Raw genomic sequence first — 20,884 nt, forward strand, 5'->3', positions numbered from 1 at the left:
ATCATTACACAGGAAAGCAGAGCAGGCCGTGGGTTTGGATAGGCCTCTGTGCAGCAAGCGCCGAGGCCTCCCAGGGAGTGACCACCCCATGGATTTGGAAAAATTCAAGGTAGCACCTCTTAAAATATCAGTATTCCTAAGTTAGGTTTGGATCAAACATATGGGGATCGTGCTCAGCAGGTGTTCTGGGGTCCCAGGCCTCCTGAAGAGGCAGCTCTAGGCACACAGGCAAGAGAAGAGGGTGCTGTGTCAGAGAGTCTGCCCTGGTCCTACCCTCCGAGCACTCACCCGCAAAGTCCTTGACGTTGACGTCCGCCCCCTCGCTGATAAGCTCCTTGATGCGCCGGGCGTCCCCCCGGATGGCCGCCCGGTGCAGGCGGGTCTCCCCACGCTCGTTCCTCTTGTTCACTTTATCTTTGGTTTTTGAGGCAGAGTTGGGCGTCCCCTTCTGACACACTGTCGACTGGGAGGGGTGCTTTGGTGTCATGTCCACTGCAGGCCAAGGAGAGGACGGCAGAGGTTAGCAGGGGGGATCCACCACCGTCCAAGGGAGGGCCGCCCCCAGCCCTGGACCTCCTGGGCTCACCTGGGCTGTTGGCGGATTCCTCGGCCGTCATCTGCATGAGCAGAGCCACCTGCTGGCGCTCAGAGAGAGGGTAGCCAGCGCGGATCCCAGACAGCCCCATGCCGAAGAGCAGCCCGGCCTTGCGAGTGACGGGCTCCTTCCTGATCCGCTTCCGCTCAGGACCCTGCTTCTCTGTGAGGCGTGGGGGAGAGAGGGGACACTTCATGCCACGGAGCCCTCAACCCTGGAGCCTCACCTGGCCGCGCGGGAAGGGAAGGGACAGCTGGCGGCACGCAGGCCACCCGGCATCACCTCTTCTGGCAGTAACCGTGCTGGGGACACGATTCCAACACCTCGTCACCAGCCACTGAAGCCAAGCCTGGCCCCCACCGACCATCCACTGCTCCAGGTGCCTCCCCAGACCATTCCCTGCACGCCAGGCGGCGGGACGGCCGACCCGAGTCCCCGCTCACAGAGGACGGGCCTCGGTCTAGCAACTGCTTGTGCCTGTGGTCCAGGGCCTCCGCCCCACCCGCCTCCAAGACAGTTCAGATGTAAAATGCAAACACAGTTTAGAGACCCATGGAGAGGTCAAGGCTGACTGGGCGGTACTGTACCTTTCTTCTTGCTTCTAGGAGCCTCCATCTCATGCCATGGCGCTTCGAGGAGCGAACCAGCCTTGCAGTACCACGGCGTGGACTGAGCTGGAGGCATCTAAAGGCATCAACACAGAGCACTAACAAGATACGGGGCCAGCCCGGCACCCCTCAGCCTCCTCACAACAGGCACGCTGCGCTCCTCGGGCCCCTCACACACACCCTGTTGGCCGCAGACAGCCACAGTGCCCGTGTCTTTCACGGGGCAGGGGTGATGGAGAGAAAAGCACTCCAACTCCTGGGATCAGGAGCCCAAAAAAAAGCTCATGGGAACCGGGGATCCACCAAGTCTCAGATCCCTCCCCTGCGTCCCTGTGCGTTTTGGGGGAGCCCCTGTATGGGGTGTCCTAGGCCATGGGGTGCAGACCACAGGGTCGCCACGGGGGGCCACGCTTGAGAGGTTCTCCCTACACCCCTGGGCTGTGTCAGACCCCAGAGAGAGGCAACGTCGCCACTCCCAGAACCACACACCTTTACCGCTCACCACCTCAGGCCCTTCAAGTATATCACTTTGCATTTTCTTTTAAGAGTTTTCACTGCCACTTCCTTAAACTGCTTGTTTATAAAAACTACAGCTGTGACTTGCTGACAGTGCTCATCTGTGTCGTACGTGATCACCGCCCAGGCCACCCCACCAACTACTGATTTTTAACCAACCCACAAGGCAGAAGCCTGAGAAAGGAAATTCAGAAAAGATGCTCCTTATCATTGACCAAGAGCCCTGCTCCCCCACAAGCTGTGAAGGCAGTGAGGAGGGGGTGGCGCAGGGGCCCCGGCCTTGCACCAGACATGGCTGGCAGAGCAGGGACCTGGTGGCTCCAAGGAGTCCTGAAAAATGAAGCCATGGTGGATGGCAGTCAAGCTGCAGGGCCTGGCCCAGAAGCTACACCACAGCTAAGTGGTCACCCGGATCTGTCTGGGCACAGTTTCACACAGTGGAAGGGTGGCCGTGGGTGTCAGAACCCCTGTGCCCCGCCCCCTGGGAAGGGCCTCAGACAATCAGGGGGGTGTGGCCTCCCAAGGGCTGCTGCTGAGGGACAATGCAGACATGAATTCCCCAGAGACAAGGACAGAAGCAAAGCCTCCCACCAGGCTGCCCTGCCAAGTCCACGAGGTCGCCCTGGAAGCTAACAAACCAGCGCCACTCCTCTTGGGTTACATAGAGGCCTTCAGGACAGACGCCATGCCCATGATTGTACGACTCCAGAGGAACCTGGCAGAAAGGCCACAGCCGACTCTGTCTTCAAGTGGCTGTGCAGGCAGTGACACCCAGGGCCAGGGGTGCGCCTCAAGGGCTCCACCTGCACAGCTGTTAGTGGCAGCTGAGAAGCACCTGCTGCCCAGACACTGACCCCAGCTGCAAGGCAGGGCCCTGGGGACCCAGGCCTGCAGTCTCAGGAAGAACGAAGGCCACCCACAGGTACACCGAGCACATGGCAGGCAGGCCCCCCACCCTCGGGGATGGGAGAGCTGGAGGGCTGAGGCACCCCCAGCAGGAGTCCTCACGTGCCCCGTGTGAGGAGGTCTCACCCCACAGGTGGAGGTTTCCCGAGGCTTCACACAAAGGAAGCCCTAACTGTAATCCTATCTCCTGAGATGCCGGCTTCTCCAGACTGAAGTGCGGTTTTTTTCTACAGGCGCAGCGGGTGCCAGTATCTAGAGGAGCCCATGTCTGGCTGGGCTGCGAGTCCCGGATGGAGTGGGCGCCCCCGGAAGCTTGGCCACAGAGGAGTGGAGGCTGGGGTGCTGGCGCTGTAGGAGGGCCCGCCTGCCTGACCGCCGTGTCCTGTCAGCACGCACCCACCCCAGAAAGACTTGCAGAGCCTCCTTCCTGCCCTGTGTGACGACCCCAAGGACACGGCAGAGGAAGTGTCCCAGGCAGTGGGCCACTCCCCTTGGTGTTCTGCTAAGGTTTTGTTTCTTACATTCACTCAGAAGCAAAACAGAACCTACAGAAGCCCAGACGGCAGGTGCCAAGTTAAGAGACATGGATACTGACAGGTGCGTGTAAGCAGCAAGGGCAGGCCAGGGGGTGATGTGCAGGGGCTGGAGGCGCCGTGCCCCCCTTCTCTGGAGACATGCCCCTTCCAAGGCTGATGAGGGAGTGGTCTCGTGAGCTGAACGTCCCCTCACCACTAGGAAAGCGCGACTATGTGACTTGGCACCCTGATTCTCAAGCTTGGTCATCTTGCTGGTCCTCTGTGAAGTCAGTGCAGATTTATCATCTCTTCCTGGGACGTGGTCACCCAGCAGTAGCTGCAAGGATTCCAGCAGCCCTCAGGCCTTCGCTGGTGTCCCCCCAAGAGGCCTCTGGAAGATGGCTCTGCTCCCCCAACAACTGCCCAGCTGGGGCTGTGACGAGAGCAGCCCCAAGCACCTCTGTTTCAGAACCTAGCATGCAGAGTTGTGCCCCCTGACCCCAGCAGAACTGACAGCATCCAGCAGAGAAGAACCCCTGAGTCAGTGGATCGTGGCAGCAAAGATGCAGAGTAAGTTTCGGGGAGAAGACCTCCTTATGAAACCAGGGCCACCTCTGGCTTTCGGGCGAGCTCTGCAGATGCCTCCCCCTCCACATCCCCTGGTTCTACCTGCCTTCCACTCTGAGTGGGGCCCACTCTCACACCTGCACAGCCACTGGGCGACCGTGTGCTCTTTCCAGAGCCAGGCTGGGCGCCCCAGCTCCTTTCTGCACCTCAGCGAGGGTGCCAGCACCGTGAGGGTTCACACCTTGCTGCCTGTGCTGCTTCCCAGTGCGGGAGCTCCGTCCTCTTGGGGACGCCGTATGATCTCCTTGAGCCGGCTTCCCCGTGCAGCCCCTCCCACTGCTGCCACCTGGGGGTCTGTCCTCGCTTCCACCTCTCCAGACAGAGCGGACAACAGCTGTTTCCAGCAGAGGCCATCCCTCAGGGGCAGGATGGCATGAGCCTGGGAGACCTCGTGGCCCCTGAGCGAAGGACAGCATCCTCTGGCCCAAGGTATCATACGGTCGGCAGGCTGTCCTCGGCCTGTCGCTGCCACCAGAAGCCTGTGTCTGGGGCACAGGGTGAGTACCCATCATCACACAGTCCTAGGCTTCCCGGCAGAGCGGTCTCTCTGGAGACTGGTTTGGCACAACAGTGCCAAAAACAGTGGGGAATCGATGACCCCCTCAGATGTCACCACTGCCTACACTCACTCCACCCTGAAGGCTGGGTGGGAATCCACAGTCCAGGGCTCGGTCACAGCAGGCAGGAGGTGGGGTCAGTGCCAGGCCCTGCCATCCTGACAGTGTCCTATCTCTTGGTCTCAGGAGCACACGGTCCACCACGCAGGACAGAGTCACAGCCAGGCTTCTGACCTAGAAGCCCGCCCGGGCACCGTCCACACGTGGCGCCACCCCCCCCCACCCCCCCGGCCCGTTACGCTCCGGCCTCAGGCCTGTCACCCGGCTGCAGCGAGGACCTGCTTCCGTCCGGTTTCCTGCTGCCTCCTTCTCTGTTTAAAGCAAATGACCATCACTGACCAGCGAGAGAGATCTGTGTGGCCTTCAGCAAGTCCCTGACCCGAGGCGGGGCGTGGAAGGCAGTCTTTCTCCTCCCCATTCCCGACTAAGGCTTTAGCGCCTGGCGAGGGCAACAGAATGTATTACACAGGACCAGATGGGAGGCCAGAATCTATGAGGTAAGGTCAGCATGAAGGGACCGAACAACAGGGCTTCCCAACCACTGACCCCAGCTTTCACTTCAGCAACCCCTGCAAACTGAAGCCAGGATTCCAGCAGCACACGGACGGGTCGTCCACTCCGCTGGTCCAGCCCATCTGGAGGCCTCCAGGCACCCCTCAGGCCCCATCCCCAAACCCTGGCGACCAGTAGACAGAGCAGCCACCTGACCCAGACCAAGTGGGCCCAGCCACACCCTCCAGACTCAGCCCGAGATGGAGCTGGCCAGCACCCCACACCAGTCCTGCTCTCACTGGGGTCCTGAGGACTCCAGGGTCATGGCATGGGTGGCTCACAGAGTGTTACTCTGCTTTGGTCCATGCCCAGCAGGTGGCCAAGCGCCTGTGTGGTCACACAACTGGCCTCCAGCACTCAGTAGGGCATGTTCTCAAAACTCCAGAGCCCAGCACATCCCCCCAGAACAGGCCCTGCCCCTCAGGGAAGCCACGTGCAGCCATCTCTGTCCCCAGGTGGAGGCAGTGAGACTGTCGTGAGACTAAGCAGGAAGCCTGGTGTGTGGTGGTCAGGTAGGTGTGTGTAGAGCTAAGCTCTGGGGGGGAAAAAAAGGCAGAATAACCTGAAGCAGGTCCCAGTCCCACCAAGACTGGCACTGGGCAACAGCAGCAGGCAGGAGGATGCCCCTTCTGGACTGTCCTGGGTGCATGTTCTCAGCAGGCTGGCCCCCAGGGCAGGGGTGGGGGTCTGGGACACAGCTGAGGAGACGCCACTGGTGGCTCAGAACCAGGCTGCATCTCCCAGCAGGGGGCGCCGGAGGGACGCGGGCATTCGCCAGGGAGCCCCGACTGCAGTCGGGGAGGGATGGGGATGACTGCAGCCCCTGGCCTCTTGGGGAGGACTTCATCCCGCCCAGATGGCTGGTCACCAGGAAGGGCAGACGGGTCAGTGACCAGGGCTGCAGGCGAGGTGCCCAGTACTGACCCAAAGGACATGACGCTCCCCGTTACTGGAGTCTGGTTTGCCCCATGAACAAACCAAAGAGGTAAGAGCTGCGCAGTGGGCCCCTGGGGGTCACAGTCACCCCCTGCTCCAGCAGGCAACTCATACCCTGCTGTTGAAGGGTCACTGGTCCAGTAGGACCTGTCCCCAAAGGGGCGATGATGACCAGGAGGAGGGTGAGTGCTCCGTGTTGGGCCTCTGCATACAGTCACCCCACAGGCCTTGTGCTGAGGTGCTCCCAGCCCCCGGCCGCCCCCTCCTGGCGCAGCAGTCTTCCTGTGAGTGACAGGAAGGCCTTGCAGGAGGACACTGACCTGCAGATACCCAACAGCAGCACTGCCCTGCACAAACCAGGACTGGCCGAGGTGCTCAAGCCTGAGCACGTGTCTGGGCCGGCTATGTCCTCTGCACCAGACCTGACCCAGAGGGTCCCTGGGAGGATGCCCACGACTCTCCTTGTGAAGGACCCCATGGAGGCTGGACCATGGGAGCTGGACCACGACTTCCCAGTAAAAAGTCGTACCCCAGCTGGCACTACCACCCCCACCACCTGCAGCACCTGCCTGCAGCACACGAGCCCATGTGCTGACTCAGGACTGGGGGCCCAGGGGCCACACGCCGGGGGCGCCTGTGCAGGAGCTTGAGGAGGAATAGACTCCTTCCAGGCTTCTCCCTCTGCCACTTCTCCCAACTTTCTCACGTCTATCTCATTTCTGTGCCTGTACTTGTCCTGTGACCTGACACAAATTCTCACACAGCAGGGCCTGCATCCCACTTCATCCTGGCAGGACCTCCGCTCCTTCCCCCGTGGCTGCATCCTGGGGGAAGCAGGACCCCCTCGCAGCGCCATGGATTCGCCCATGCTTGCCCCTGGCTCAGACGATCGGCAGGCTGGGAAGGCTCCAGCCCCAGGGCCAAGAGGAGGGGAGTGAGCTGGCCAGCAGGGGGGCCAGGTTCTTGCCCGGACCCAGCTCGTCCCTGTGAGCAGCTCAAGACGGAACAGCCCTGGGAGCACGGGCACCCGCAGCGGTCTCCGGTCCTCCTGCACGCACTCCACCACACGTGAGGGAAGACGGCACTCGCTTCTGCCCGTTTCACAGTACCCTTTGGCTTTTACTTCAAACAACTGGGTTAATTTATGTGCGTCGCCAGCCCTGAGGGGAACCCGTTTATCCTCCCATATAAAGCTCTCCGGAGGCTGAACAGAGTGCGGGTGCCTGGGAGCTCAGAGGAAGAGGAGCTGGTGGTCACACACACGGTGGACAACACGGGAGGCCCCTGGGCCGGGGCGATTCTCTGCAGGAAACCTTCCCTGTCGGCTCCCAGTCACCCCGCCATCAGTAAAGAGCCTCGCCCAGCACCCCTCCCAGGCCTTCAAGAAGGACCCCCCGGAGTCAGCGCAGAGCCCAGGCTGCGAGGGTGGGCAAGAATGGTACCTGTGTCCGAGTCCTTCTGTTCTCCATTGGCCCCCACGGTGAAGGGCAGCTTCCTCTTGGGCGCGCGCTCTCTCACCTCCTTCCCACCATCACTGCGGTCCAGCTTTGGGGTCTTGGTTAGAGAAACTTTATCTTTGTCCTGGAAAAAAAGAAAGTTAACACCTTCAGACACCATCCCCAAATTAAAGTTTCAATGTCCTCACATCTACAAGGACTTCACTTCCTGTGTCAGGAGAACACACTTCATACTTGGTAATGGAGCCTTCTACCCGCCAGCCATGGCACTGCTCCTGGGACGGACTTGGAGGTGAGCAAACACACCTTCAGAGAGGCTTGACCAATGGTGCCCACTGTGCACTGTAAAGCCTCCCACTGGACAGGAGCATGTCTACCCAAGACAATGGGCTCCCCTTTCTGTGAAGCCTGGTCTCCCCACCTTCCCATGGGCAGCCCCCTGCCTGTTCCATGCTCCAGTCATCTCTGCCCTCGCTGCAGGCCTGTGACCCTGCAGGCGGCCCCAGGGTGGGCGGCCCACCCCAGCACAGGAGCTGGCCTGGACGGTGGTGGGGTGTGGCCATCACTCCCAGCCCTGCTGGCCTCTCAGCAGGTTAAGGACCCAGAAGCCCGCATTCCAGCCCCATCCAGGGAAGTCCAGTCACGCATCTGCCTTGGTGTCACTGTCTGCAGAACCGGAGGTGATGCCTGCCTCGCGGGAGGGGTGGAGGGCTGAGACTCCACAAGGCCCCACCCAGAAAGAGCAGCACGCAGAGCCCTGTGAGTGGGGTGGGACGGGGCGCACTCCAACTACGCAGTGCCCGGCTCATGGGCCCACAGGGCGCCACACAGGCCGTTGGGCTCGCGCTGACACGGAAGACAGCACTGCTACCACCATGCGGCTCCCTTCCCCAGCAGCAAGCTTTCTTTCTGGAATCCTGCCCACACACACCACCCTTACAACACCGAGGCTCTCAGGTGATCCTGGGAGGGGACACTGAGGCCTGGACGCCACACAGCCCTGTCTCCTGGGGCCCCAACAGCCCTCTGGTCTTGGAAGGTAACAAGACACCCTGGGTGACCAGGGGTCCCACCAAAGCACACCACAAGCTGCAGGGGCATCTGGAGTGCACAGAAGGGCCAGCTAGGCGAGGCCCGACACAGGCCCACCTGTCCCCACCTGCACCCCACCCCTGCCAGAGAACAGACCCACCAGCTAAGCCCAAGGAGCCTCATCACCTTCTCACCAAGAAAACTCCTGGCCCAGCCGATGACTCTGATCTTTAGACATAAAAAAGATAATCTAAATCACAATGTCAGAAATGCAAAACATTTGAAAAATCAATGTAATGCACATTAAGAAAATAAAGTACAGAAACCATGACCCTCTCAACTGCAGAAATGGCCTGAGTCGTCCTGACACCACCCCCCAGGACACTGAGAGAAGGGTGTCCCCACTTGACACAGGCTCCGCTGCAAAAGACGGGGTTCAAGGTGAGAATACCTATAATTACAACTACTGAAAAACAAAACCACTTTTTAATGAGCAAAAAAATACGAGCGTGCACTTAAGAAAGTGCCTCCACTCCAGCACAGCCATGGGTGGGGGCGCCCACCCAGACAACAGCCTTAGGGGGTGGCTCCTCCAGTCAGAGCAGGCCCCCCCGCAAACCCTGATCTTCCTGAGGGATGGCAGGATTGGACACCTCGAAGAATAATGAGGAATATACAGTCCAACTCTTCAGACTGGTGAGTGGGTGAGGGAGGCTGCTGGACAGAAAGTGGGCGGTTCCTACACGCTACAGACAGCTAGGAAGTCACACTGAAGCATGCTGTGTTAATATCGAGAGACATCACACACAGGAATAAACCTAACAAAAGATGCTCAAGGCCTCTATGCAGCCGACAAATATCCCTGAGAACAGAAACAGGACTGATAAAACTGAGGCCACCTGTGTTCATCACTGTTAACCCAGCAAATCTCCCAAACACATCTTTGCATTCAGAGCAGTCAAAGCCCAGCAGATCCACCTTTTCCAAAATGTACATGGAAACCAAAGGGGCAAGAATAACAAGCACAATTCTGGAGAACAATGAAAGCGGACAAGTTAAATTACCAGGTACCAAGATAACACAACAGGTGGACCTAAGCTAAAGGCCAAAGGGCCAGAGCAAAGAGCAGAAGTGAGCCCCACATGACCGCCACAACCCAGGAGGAACGGACAGCCTTCCAGTGACAGTGACCAGGTGGACATCCGTGGGAAGAAAATAAACACTGACCTTCCTTCGCAGCTCAAAACAAAACTGAGTCCAGACAGATCACAGAGAGCCTGTAGACAACAGGAAAACACGTGTCTGTCTATAGACGTCACTGAGTGTCAGCATGGATCGCGTCCACCTCGACCAGGTTCTGGGGTGCAGAACTGTGCAGTCACTTTGCAAAGTGAAAGTGAAATCGCTCAGTCATATCCAATTCTGCGACCCCATGGACTGTAGCCTACCAGGCTCCTCCATCCATGGGCTTCTCCAGGTAAGAGTACTGGAGTGGGTTGCCATTTCCTTCTCCAGGAGATCTTCCCAACCCAGAGATTGAACCCGGGTCTCCCGCATCGCAGGCAGACACTTTACCATCTGAGCCCCCGGAGGAGCAGTCATTTTGACCAACTAGTAAACCCTATCTGTCACCTCTGCAGAAAACCCCCCAATGTACGTGTGCTCACATCCCAGACCTGCATCCGCACAACGGAGGTAGAGCTGAACATCCACACAGCGGACACCACGCAGCCCCAGAGGGAGAACCTTCTTCTTGACAGCAAGAGCCTATCCATGGGAAAGCAGCAAAAATCCCTGCCGTGGGTCCACATGCCCTGTGGCCGGGGAGGCATGGTTAGCGCAGAGGTTTGAGGGGGGCGGGATGGCCCCCAAGGACACTGGCGGTGCTGTGAAACCTGGTCTCGATCATGATGCTCCCAGGTTCTAGAAATGAAAGGTGCATTTCTACTTCAATAAAACTTGAGTACCTAGCAGCTGGCTAACAGTGTGCAGAAACACACTGTGCACACTGCTTTGGGCTGTGGGCTTGCCTCCTCACGCCCACTGCCCACAGCTTCCTGAAAACCCCTGGGCGCTCCTCCGCAGACACCCCCCCACCCCAAGTCTGGGTGCTCATCATCACTCTCAAGGTCGGACCCATCCCTTCCCTCATGGAGTCCGCTGTGGGCACACGTGGCTGTCACACAGCTGTGCCCGGTGAGCACAGGGAGCTACAGCCCAGGTCCTGCAGAGCGGGGCATGGTGAGGGCTGGACTGGGAGCAGAAGGGGCTCACACTCGGCACAGTTTGTTCCTTGAGGCTTTTTCTCTATTCCTTCTGTGCCCTCACAGTCAAGCAGCAGTCCCCAGGTGACACCTGCCTCGCAGGTCACGGGGACCACCGGAGTCCATCCAGGATGGCAAAAGCCTGTCCCTTCGCTGCCACCAGAAAGCCTGTCTGGGGACCTCCCTGGTGGTCCAGAGGTTAAATTAACACTCTGCGCTTCCAGTGGAGGGGGCTCAGGCTCAACCGCTGGACGGGGAACTAAGATCTGGCAGACCCCTGCCCCTGCCGCCCTTCCTGGGCTTCAGCATCTGCACGTGGATCCTGAGAACCAGCGCTCCTACAGTTTCCCAGCATTCAGAGGAGCAGGGAGTCTGAGGCCTCGTCCAAGACCTGCTCGAAAACCACACGACGAAGCAGCACCAAGCCACACCCAGCTTCCACATGAGGTCATTTGTGTACCACCCCCTCCTCCTGGACAGGAGCCAGGGCATGGGCCACAGACCGCCTTTGCAGGTGGCCCTCCCTCGGGAAGGCTGCGAGTCTGGGATTCTGCAGACCAGCCTGGAGGGGACACTGGGGTCACGGTGCGTGGAGCACACGGCACACACACTGCACAGCCCCGAGCCCAGGGCACCAGCACGCTAACAGGACACAAGGGTGCAGGTCGACATCCCATTTCCTGTTCATACTGGGTCAAGCAAAACTGGGAGTCCAGTTGCCCAACAGTGTCTCGGTTAGGACTGCCCACACGGCCACTGTCACATCTGGCCTGCTCACAGCTGAGGTCAGAACCCGGGGTCCTGGGGTCTCTCAGACAGGCACCAGCTTCTGTCCATGGACCTAGTGCTGAAAGCACTCTGCTGCCAAACGACAAACACATCCTTCAGAGGAAGCTGGTGCTGTCGTCCACAGCCACCCCAGACCACGGCAGCTCCTCCCACACTGGCCCCAGAGGGGGCCCGACACCAGCGCCCTGCGCTGGGGACAAGCAGAGCAGCCCAGGCAGGCAGGCGGGCGACACCCGGGTCTGACCCTGTGCGGATGCGGGAGCTCACCTTTTTTCCGGGCTGCTTCTCCACCATGTCGCTGCTCAGGGAACGCTCTTCCTGCTGTGGGGTTCTAGAACACCCACCCTTGGGCATCGTTTCTCCTCACTGGGCCTTCATTCACGCCGCCATCGCTTCATCATCAACCGTCTGCTTCAAAACAGAGGCATGGGATTAAGGTTCGGTGACCCCACAGGAAACCCAAGCACCTCCAGTCAGCGTTGCACGATGCATGGGTGCAGTGGCTCTTCTGAAGGGGTCCCCTCCCCCGTCAGGGTCCAGAACAGGGCTTCTCCTGACGCACCACCCAGTGGCCAGCCCAGCAGGGCACTGTCTACACCCCACGACAGAGAACACGGTGGGGCCTTGGGGTTCACGTGGGAGTCCAGCTACCAGGCAACTAGAGACCCCACTGCATCCCACGGAGTCGGTCAGTCCCACCCACCACCCTCCCCGCAGAAACCCAGCAGAGGCTCTGCCCGGCTTCATGTCTCACTACCACGTGCCGCTCCCTGGCCGCCCGGCACGTGCCAGCCTCTCTCTGCACCTGTTCACGAGTCTCTTCCGCCTGCGGCCGCACTGACCCAACCCAAGCTGAGCCTGCCCAGCGTGGACAGTGCCGCACATCCCGTCCATCACGCCCAGGCTGTTCACTGTGTTTGGCAGAAGGAACAGGGAAAAGAAGCACTGCTCTGTCTTCCTGGCAGTGCCCTCCTCAGCCCTCATCCTCACAGTCAGAGAAAGCGTGTCACACCAACCAGATCACACCCCCGGGGCCTGCCGTGCTGGACGAGGGTCTCACACAGCTCACCAGAATTAGAATCAGAATCAGCCTCTGCTCTGAACGGCTTTTCAAACATACTGTTCGGAAGCATCTGGAGTGGAAGCTCCAACCTGCCCTTCACCAGCCTCCCAAGAACCTGTCTTCTGTCTCCACGTCAACTGGTAAGAGTTCACAAAGGACCCCCAGCTTGTAACGGGCTGACACAATCTGGTGGCACAGCACCACACGAGGGCCCAGGTTCACCTCCGCACATCCCAGGGCTGAGGCCGGAAATGGCATTTTCTGTCTACAATTGAAACTGGGAATTCCCAGCTTTCTTCTACTTTCCTACTACAAAACTGGACCATCTCAGAACCTGACTCAGGACAGTGGCTGAAGCTCCATACTACCTGGGAACTCATCAGTAATGTTTCCATAACAACTTAAAAGATTATGAAGATAAATTTTTTTAAAAACTGACTGCCTAGTCTCAAGATGAGAAAAATTGAGCCAAGGAGCCCTGGGACACTCGCCCCTCTTGCTCCAAGACATGGGTACCTCTGAGCGTGTGTGGCCACCTCACAGATCCATGAGTCCTGGACCCTGATCTCGAGGTGTCCAGACCAGGAGGGCATGCAGAGGCCAGTCCACACTTTTAAAACTTGTCTTAGTACACGCCCTGTGGATCTGAGTTGCACAAAGCCAGGCCACTCTTCACTAACCTTGTTTCCTTTTGTAAAATAGTTACTTTTCAGTAAAGGTCTGCTGTGGCAAACCCTCAGGCATGTGAGGATTCAGGCCCAGCCACTGAGCACCTGTGTGGCGACCCCGGGCACAGGGAGGAGCGGGGAGGACTTGCTGTCGGGAGCACGGTCAGGAAACCACACAGTGATCCCTGTGCAGAAGCCCATGTCGGCAGGAATAAAGTAGGAGGAAATCTTGTAGAAAGAAAGAAAGAACCCTGCTAATAAACCTAACAAGGAAAGCAGAGAACCTCAAGTTCCATAAATAAACATTAATTTAAAAAATTAATGTCACAGTTTTTAAAAAACTGCCTGACGCTGACACGGACCCCCACAGGCCCAGCCCAGGGCAGGTGAGCTGCACTCCCACTGAGGACTCTGCTGCCGGCAAAGTCCACGTGCAGAAATGGCAGTGGTTCCCCCCATTCCAGCCCCGCCACAGAACCCACAGACCGGCAAGAACATGCACTGGACGGCAGAGAACGTCTCCGCAGCCTCAAGGTAAAGACGACGCCTGCAGAGCCAGAACACTGACCACAGTGGCCAAGTCTGCAAATTCTGACACCTGGAGAACAGCACGTTTTGTTCATTAAAGGTCGCCATCCCACAGGAGAAGAGGGCGCTTCCTACACACGCACCTGCCAGCAAGCCCTTAGGCAGCCTCTGCAGAGAGCACCCACAAACCGGCAAGCCAGAGAGTGGACGTCCACTGCAGACATGGATGCAAGACTTAAATAGGCCCTTCACAAGAGAGGAAATCCAGGTGAGAAATGCAAACAAAAACCAAAACAAGATACAGAACATCAGCAAGGACACAGAGCAGAACTGACATCCTGACAGGAGCACGGACACAGCCACGCACACAGCCCCACCACACAGGCACCAGCGGCCCCAGGGGCAACTGAGTCACACAGGCCCAACCATCTCACAAGTCACGGGGGGAAAGGGCATACTGTCTGTCTGCCTAATTGAGGCGACAGGACGACTAAGACATCGAGTGGTGATCGCTGTACAAATGTGGAGGGGAGTCACGCCCGGGAGTGTGACAGGAGTTTTCTACACAAAGGCCACACCCATGTGCACTTTGTGAGAATGAGATTCTACATTTTTATCAATATTTTGCAGATTTTTAGATTTTATGTTACATTTCACAGTAATAAAGTTTAAAATGCTGGTTACGGACAGACTGCACCCTAGGAGGTGATCAGAAAGTGGGGGGCTGGTTGCCAGGCTCTGTCCCAGGACCAACTCCCTTCTGGGGGCCCCATGCCTCGTACAGAAGGGCAGGTCACTGGACACAGGGCACAGCAGCTCAGGGCTCCCAGGCTGCAGGGAGACCCTCCCCTTGCACAGAGCACATGACAAGCCACTGTAACTGCGGCCAGAATGGAAACGAAAACCTGATCAATTAAAGGTGAACACACAGCTCTGAAGATGGGGGTGAAGGGGCTGCAAACGCAGGAGGAAAAACAGCCATCTTACACAGAAGGACCAAGATGCACAGGAAATGCAGGAGAAGACAGGGACAGGCTGGCACCCGCCTGAGAACTCAGGTGACCAAGAGCACAGGGGGCAAGTCCACACACCTCCACGGCTGATCCACAGAGAAAGAAAGTGACAGAGATGACCAAGAGACAAAAGCACAAGCCAGAGGAAGACCAGATTGAAGGCCCAGAGGAGGACAGCTCTGGGGAGAGACAGGACAGGGAAAGTGGCCCTGGGTGACCCTGCAGCACTGCTAAAAGCCAGGGACACAAAGCCCACCCACTAGGCGGCTGCAGGACAAATGGAGAGAAGAGCCAGCACCAGGTCCAGAGTAACCCCCGCAGGGTCACCACGTGGAGAAGGTGACCAGAGAGGTTGGACAGCGACGCTGGTGTTAGAAACCTGCAAACCTGGTTCAGTGCTCAAACACTAATCAACATAACCCACCACATCAACAGGTCAGAGAAGAAGAATCACCCAATCCTAACAACTGATGCAGAAAATGTGTCTGGCATTCAAAGCCTAAGACTTTGAGGCCCAAGCCCTCGGCACCACAGGGTCCAGGAACCGCTCAGAGAGAGGAGGGGCGTGGACAGCACCTCAGCCAGCATCGCCCTGACAGTGAGACACGGGACACGCCTCCCTCCCACTCCCGCTTCTGGACATCGTCCTTGAAGCACCAGTCAGAGGATGAGGAAGAAAAGGGGGAAAAGACACAAACTAATTGGGACGGAAAATAAAACATTCTACTTGATAACGACATGACTGTCTATCTGAAAAACTGCAAGGAATCAACCAAAAACTCCACGATACAGTGAGCTCAAAGAGGCTGCAAAATAGCAGATCAACACACAAAAATCCACCCTATGTCTACTAACTAGCAAGAACATGTAAAAACAACAAAAACACAGTATCATTAACAAGTGCTCCAAATAATAATGGGAATTCAGGTATACATCTCAAAAAAAACTATAAAAACCTGTACAAATTTTAGGAACCGTAGAAGAAATCTTTGAGATCTTAGATAGGCAGCGTTCTTAGACACGACACCAGCAGAGCCATTCATTCAAAAAGGGAAACACCGGTCCTCTGCATCTCAACCAAACTGAAAGCCGCCCAGTGAAGACCGGATTTACAGGATGAAGAGACAAACTGCCCACCACAAGTCAGACGAATGACCAACATCCAAACAGAAAATGGACAAAAGACACAAGCGACACAAGCAGACTCTTCACCAAAGGAGAACATGAGCATGAGAGGGAGTCTGGGGGCGTGCCCGGAGATGCAGCTCACGTCCTGCGTGCTTCCTGACCATACTCGGCCCCCCATTGCTGCAGCATGTTCAGCAACCATGTTTTAGGAAGTGGAGTAACACACAGCACAGAGCGCCAGGAGGCACCACACTCACAGCTCATGAAGTCACTGTGAGCGTGTTCCCAGGGTGTGCCAAGGGCAAAGACAGAAACAGACGGTTTTCCTCACAACGAGAGCTGTCAGGACATTTCACAAACACTGGCCTAAGTGGGTAAGGACAGAAATCTGTTGCTTTTCTTATACACTAATAATGAACTGTCAGAAAGAAAAAAATCCCATTTTGAATGGCATGAAAGAATACCTAGGAATAAAACTTATCTACAGAGATGAAAGATCTATACTGTAAAAACTATAAAACACTGGTGAAGGAAATTGAAGGTGATATAAAAAAATGGAAAGATATCTTATGCTCTTGAGTTGGGACAAATTAATACTGTTAAGATGGCCAGATGACCCAAAGCAATCTACTGGTTTAACGCAATCTCTATCATAATATCTATGACATTTCCCACAGAACTAAAACAAATAACCCCAAAATTTACCCAGAAGCACAATTTTTGCCAAATTGCCAAAGCGGTCTTTTTTTTTTTTTTTAAGGCTGCTTTGTATGGCCTGCAGGAGCGTGGTTCTCCAACCAGGGATCACACCTGTGCCCCTCATCCAGGGAGCACAGAATCTTAACCACTGGATGGTGAGGGAGTTACTGCCAAACCAGCCCTAAGGCGAAGGGACAAAGCTGGAGGAATCATGCTCCCTGACTTGAGACTAGATTCTAGAGCTCCAAAAGTCAGAACAGTATGGCACTGACAGAGACAGACATTTAGATCACAGATCAATGTCACAGGACAGAGACCCAAAAACCTATGGCAATCAAGCTATGACGAAGAATACACATGGAGAAAAGACAGTCTCTTCAATAAGTGGTCCTGGGAAAAAAGGACAGCTATATGTAAAAGATTACAGATTAGAACATTTCCCTACACCATATACAAAAATAAATTAAAATGGACCTAAATGTAAGACCGCAAACCATACAACTCCTAGAAGAAAACATAGGCAGAGCTTTCTTTGACATAAGTCACAGAAATGTTTTTTTGGATCCATCTCTAAAGGCAAAAGAAATGAAAGCAAAGATAAACAAAGGGTATCTAAGTAAATTTTAAACTTTTGTACAACAAAAGAAATCATAAAAAGGACAACTTACTGAGTGGAAGAAAACACCTGCAGATGATATAACCAAAAGGGGTTAATATCCAAATGATAGAAACATCAATCTCCTGGCAGTCCAGGGGTTAGGACTCCACACTTTCACTGCTAAGGACACAGGTTCAGTCCCTGGTCGAGGAATTAAGATCCCACAAGCCTCATACTATGGCCCTATGTGTGTGTATATATACAGATATATATGTATATTACATGTAAATATGTATACAACATATAAAGAATTTAGACACTGAAAACACTAAAAAAAAAATTCAGAAAACGGGCAAGAGACCTGAATAGACATTTTCCCAAAGAAGAGACACATATGACCAACAGGCACATGAGAAGATGCTTCACGCGGCTAATGATGAGAGAATGTAAGTGAGAACCACAGTGCGGCGCCACCGCACACTGTTCAGAATGGCCGTCATTAAAGCGTACAGATACCGAACGCTGGGGAGGATGTGGAGAAGAGAGCCCTCACGCACTGCTGGTGGGAATGCGGACTGGTGTGGCCACTGTGGAGAACAGTGTGAGGTTCCTTAAAAAACTAAAGACAGAACTATCATATGACCCAGCAACTCCACTCTGGAATATGTCTGGAAAAAACAAAAATACTAATTCACGATGATACACGCACCCCAGTGTGCACAGCAGCACTTGTCAGAATAGCCAAGACTCAGAGACAGCCTAAACGGCCATCTGCAGATGACTGGATAAAGATGTGATGCACATGCACGCATACACACACACACACAGACACGATGGACTAATAATCAGCCATAAAAAATGAAATTTTGCAGCAACACAGATGGATTTGGAGAGCATTACACAGAGCCAAGTAGGTCAGACAGGAAAGACACACCGCATGACACCACTTCTGCAGAATCTAAAACACACAACAGACTGGTGACTAGACTCACAGATGTCGAGGACAAACCAGCGGCCACCAGCAAGCAGATGTAAGGCAGAGGGGCAGGAGAGAGGTATGGACCTAACAGAATCGAACTCCTGCATGTAACAGAAATGAGCTGCAAGGCTGCACTGCACAGCACGGGAATTACAGACGGCACCTTACAGTAGCCGTATTGGAGTCTGATCTATAGAAACACCGAATCACTGCCTTGTGGACCTGAAACATACATAACATGGCAGATCAAGTATGCTTCAGTGAAGGAAAACAAAGCAGCGTGGTTCTGTGACTGCGCAGGAGGGTCTGTGCTGCAGACCCTGGGACCCAGCGACCTCACGGCGGCTCACCCAGGCCCCCAGCCGCCCCAGGTTGCCACATGCAGACTGTGGGCAGCAAGACCCAAGTCAGCGGGCGGCTGGACGCTGCCTCTGCTGTGATCACTTTATCACAACATGGACATGCCCCGCTGCCCCCGATGACACCCTTGGGTAGACCTTTCATCAGTTTCTAAATTAAGACGTGACGGGAGCTTCACAGGAAACTCAACACTCTTCCAGCCAGTTGGTTCGAAAAAGCCTTAATTGTGACTTTGACGATGGGCTACCAGCCACGTGACCAGGCAGCCAAGCAGCTTGAGGACTCAGCACCGCCATCCTCAGGCGTAGGCAAGGCCCAGGGTCGAGATGAGGACACTGCCTCCACCAGCCTGGAGCAGCCTGCCTGAACACAAACACACACGAGCACACAACACACAACCTTACAGTCTGGGCCACCAGCCCCGTGTGAAAGTGCTAACACCTCCCCTGTCCTGGCACTTTCCCACAAGGCTCGGATAACAGCCATCACCACCGTGGGAACCAAGCCCCCAGGAGCCCCGAGGCACCGGGCCTACAAAAGGTGCCTTCTGAGGAAGAGGAGGGGCCTCCTGCCCAGAGCTGGGGCCTCCGGGGGCCCTCCCACTCTGCCCGGCCCTCAACACCTCCCTGTGCCCCCAGGCTGGCCTATGCTGCTGGACAAACCGAAGGACGGCTGACAGAAGAATTCTGTACAAGCCTAACATTTTGGACATAAAAGGACATCTCCCAGTCAGGAAACTAGGCAGAGGGATGGACACGGAGCAGAGTGCCAGGGCGGGAGGCGCTGCCCAGCCTCGCGTGGCTGGCACGTGGTGATCACAGGCCTCCCAGGACAGAGCAGGGTGCCGTCTGGGCGAGCCCAGGAGGAGGACCCACTGTGTGCCCCCTCCTCCTCCAGGGGGCCCGGCGCCCATGCACAGGTGACCGAGCAGGGGTCTCTCCGGGGGTCTGGTCCTACAGCCCACGCGCCCCACGGTGCATTCCTGCAGCGTGTCCTCACTGAGGACATGTGTCGCCCAGTCCCCCACTCTTCTAGAAGTGCTTTTTAAAAAGGCCGTTCACGTCAGCCTGCTGGGCCATGTGCTCTGACAGCGCGCTCACCCCTAGTGGCCGGCGGCACTTCAGCTGGTTGTCTGCTAGGCCTGTGTGGACTTGAAAAATTTTAGGGAGAAGACTGCAGGTTGGCCTCTGAGCAGGCCTGGGAGGGTGCCTTGCTTTTTGGTAGCCTCTTTCTACAAAACACTTTCTGTTTTAGGAAGCAGAGTGTACGTGGACACAGTGTTTCCAGCACAGGTAGGTCCAGGCTGCTGTGAGTCTTGGCAGCAGCGTCCCCTCTGACAGATGGCTGGGCCAGGGTGGCCTTGGCCCCGGGAAAACCTCAGCAGCACGTGACAGGGGCAGCAGCCTCGGCAGTGCCCGGCTTGGACAGGTGGACATGCAGGGCTGCAGGCGTGTCATTGTGGGGCCCAGCGGAGGACGCATCTGGGGAGTGCTCACGCCTGTCCTGTGACACCGTGAGAAATGGTGATGCTGCTGCACCAGGAGGCACTCACAGCTGCATTTCGTGTGTCTCACGGCAGAGGAGCCTTGGAGACGGGTTCACTAGGTCTGGGCTCCCACCGCAGGCTGAGAACAAAGGCAGGAGGAGGAAGCTTCTTGGCAGGTTTTTCCATGTCACTGGACAGATGTGAGCACCACCTTGCGTTGGACGGTGCCCCCAGACGCGTCCTTCGCTGGGCCCCATGATGACACCCCTGTGCCCTGAACGTCCACTTGTCCAAGCCGGGAAAGGCTGCTGCCCCCGTCACGTGCTGCTGAGGTTTTCCTGGGACCAAGGCCACCCTGGCCCAGCCATCTGTCAAAGGGGACACTACTGCCAGACTCATTGCAGCCTAGAAGGGGCCTGTCTGTGGTGGAAACACTGTCCACATACGCTCTGCTCCTAAAACAGAAAGCTTTTTGTAGAAATAGAAAAAGGCTACCAAGAAAACAATCATCTCTACTTTCCTTACATTTAAGTAAACGGCTGGTTATTTCCCTCTTTTAATAGCAAGGTTTGCCAGGGGGATGCATGGAACAAAACAAGCCTAATGAGTTAACAAATAAGTCATCCAGAAATAAACCCATAATGAAGCCACCTCTTTTGCCCCAAAAGTCACCATCAGCCAGCCTTGGGGATGAGGGACCAGGGAGGGATGCAGAGTCCTCAGCTCCCGACGTGTCACTGTGGAACTTGAGCAAGGAGACACTGGCTGACCTCTCAGAGCAACTGCACTGGCCGAGACCTTCTAAACACAGGTCTAGCACCACAGACAGGAGCTGTAAGCGCACACCCCAGCCTCAAGCCCTGCTCGTAGTGACCCTGTGCCTTTGTGACACTGGCGGTGTGGCCTCTGCCTCCCCTGAGGGCCCTTCCTGGGCACTGGCACCGCTCA

The 20,884-nt window shown here is 56.2% G+C and overlaps 1 protein-coding gene and 1 long non-coding RNA gene across 27 annotated transcripts in view; one reads left to right on the forward strand and one right to left on the reverse strand.

Annotated features, from left to right (window-relative positions):
- Positions 1–20,884, reverse strand: part of ANKRD11 (ankyrin repeat domain 11) — a 120,131-nt gene that overhangs the window by 15,338 nt on the left and 83,909 nt on the right. For 9 of the 26 annotated variants that reach the window (XM_086350370.1, XM_086350382.1, XM_086350369.1 and 6 more), the window contains 5 exons: positions 11,682–11,822; positions 7,315–7,453; positions 1,183–1,279; positions 587–757; positions 289–492 (listed from right to left, as the gene is read on the reverse strand). In XM_086350370.1, coding sequence (XP_086206496.1) covers positions 289–492; positions 587–757; positions 1,183–1,279; positions 7,315–7,341 — 499 coding nt within the window. In that variant the 5' untranslated portion in view covers positions 7,342–7,453; positions 11,682–11,822. Of the gene's footprint in view, positions 1–288; positions 493–586; positions 758–1,182; positions 1,280–7,314; positions 7,454–9,588; positions 9,639–11,681; positions 11,826–20,884 lie in introns of those variants that run through there. The other 17 variants (XM_086350361.1, XM_086350366.1, XM_086350358.1 and 14 more) reach the window with 5 other exon arrangements.
- Positions 7,451–10,332, forward strand: LOC147353103 (uncharacterized). The gene is made up of 2 exons (XR_015145368.1): positions 7,451–9,838; positions 10,002–10,332. It is a non-coding gene; the product is annotated as an uncharacterized LOC147353103 (long non-coding RNA).

The sequence above is a fragment of the Bos grunniens genome, chromosome 18, assembly GCF_055505025.1.
Source record: "Bos grunniens cultivar Pamir isolate PY7600 chromosome 18, Bosgru_T2T1.0, whole genome shotgun sequence".
Lineage (NCBI taxonomy): Eukaryota > Metazoa > Chordata > Mammalia > Artiodactyla > Bovidae > Bos > Bos grunniens.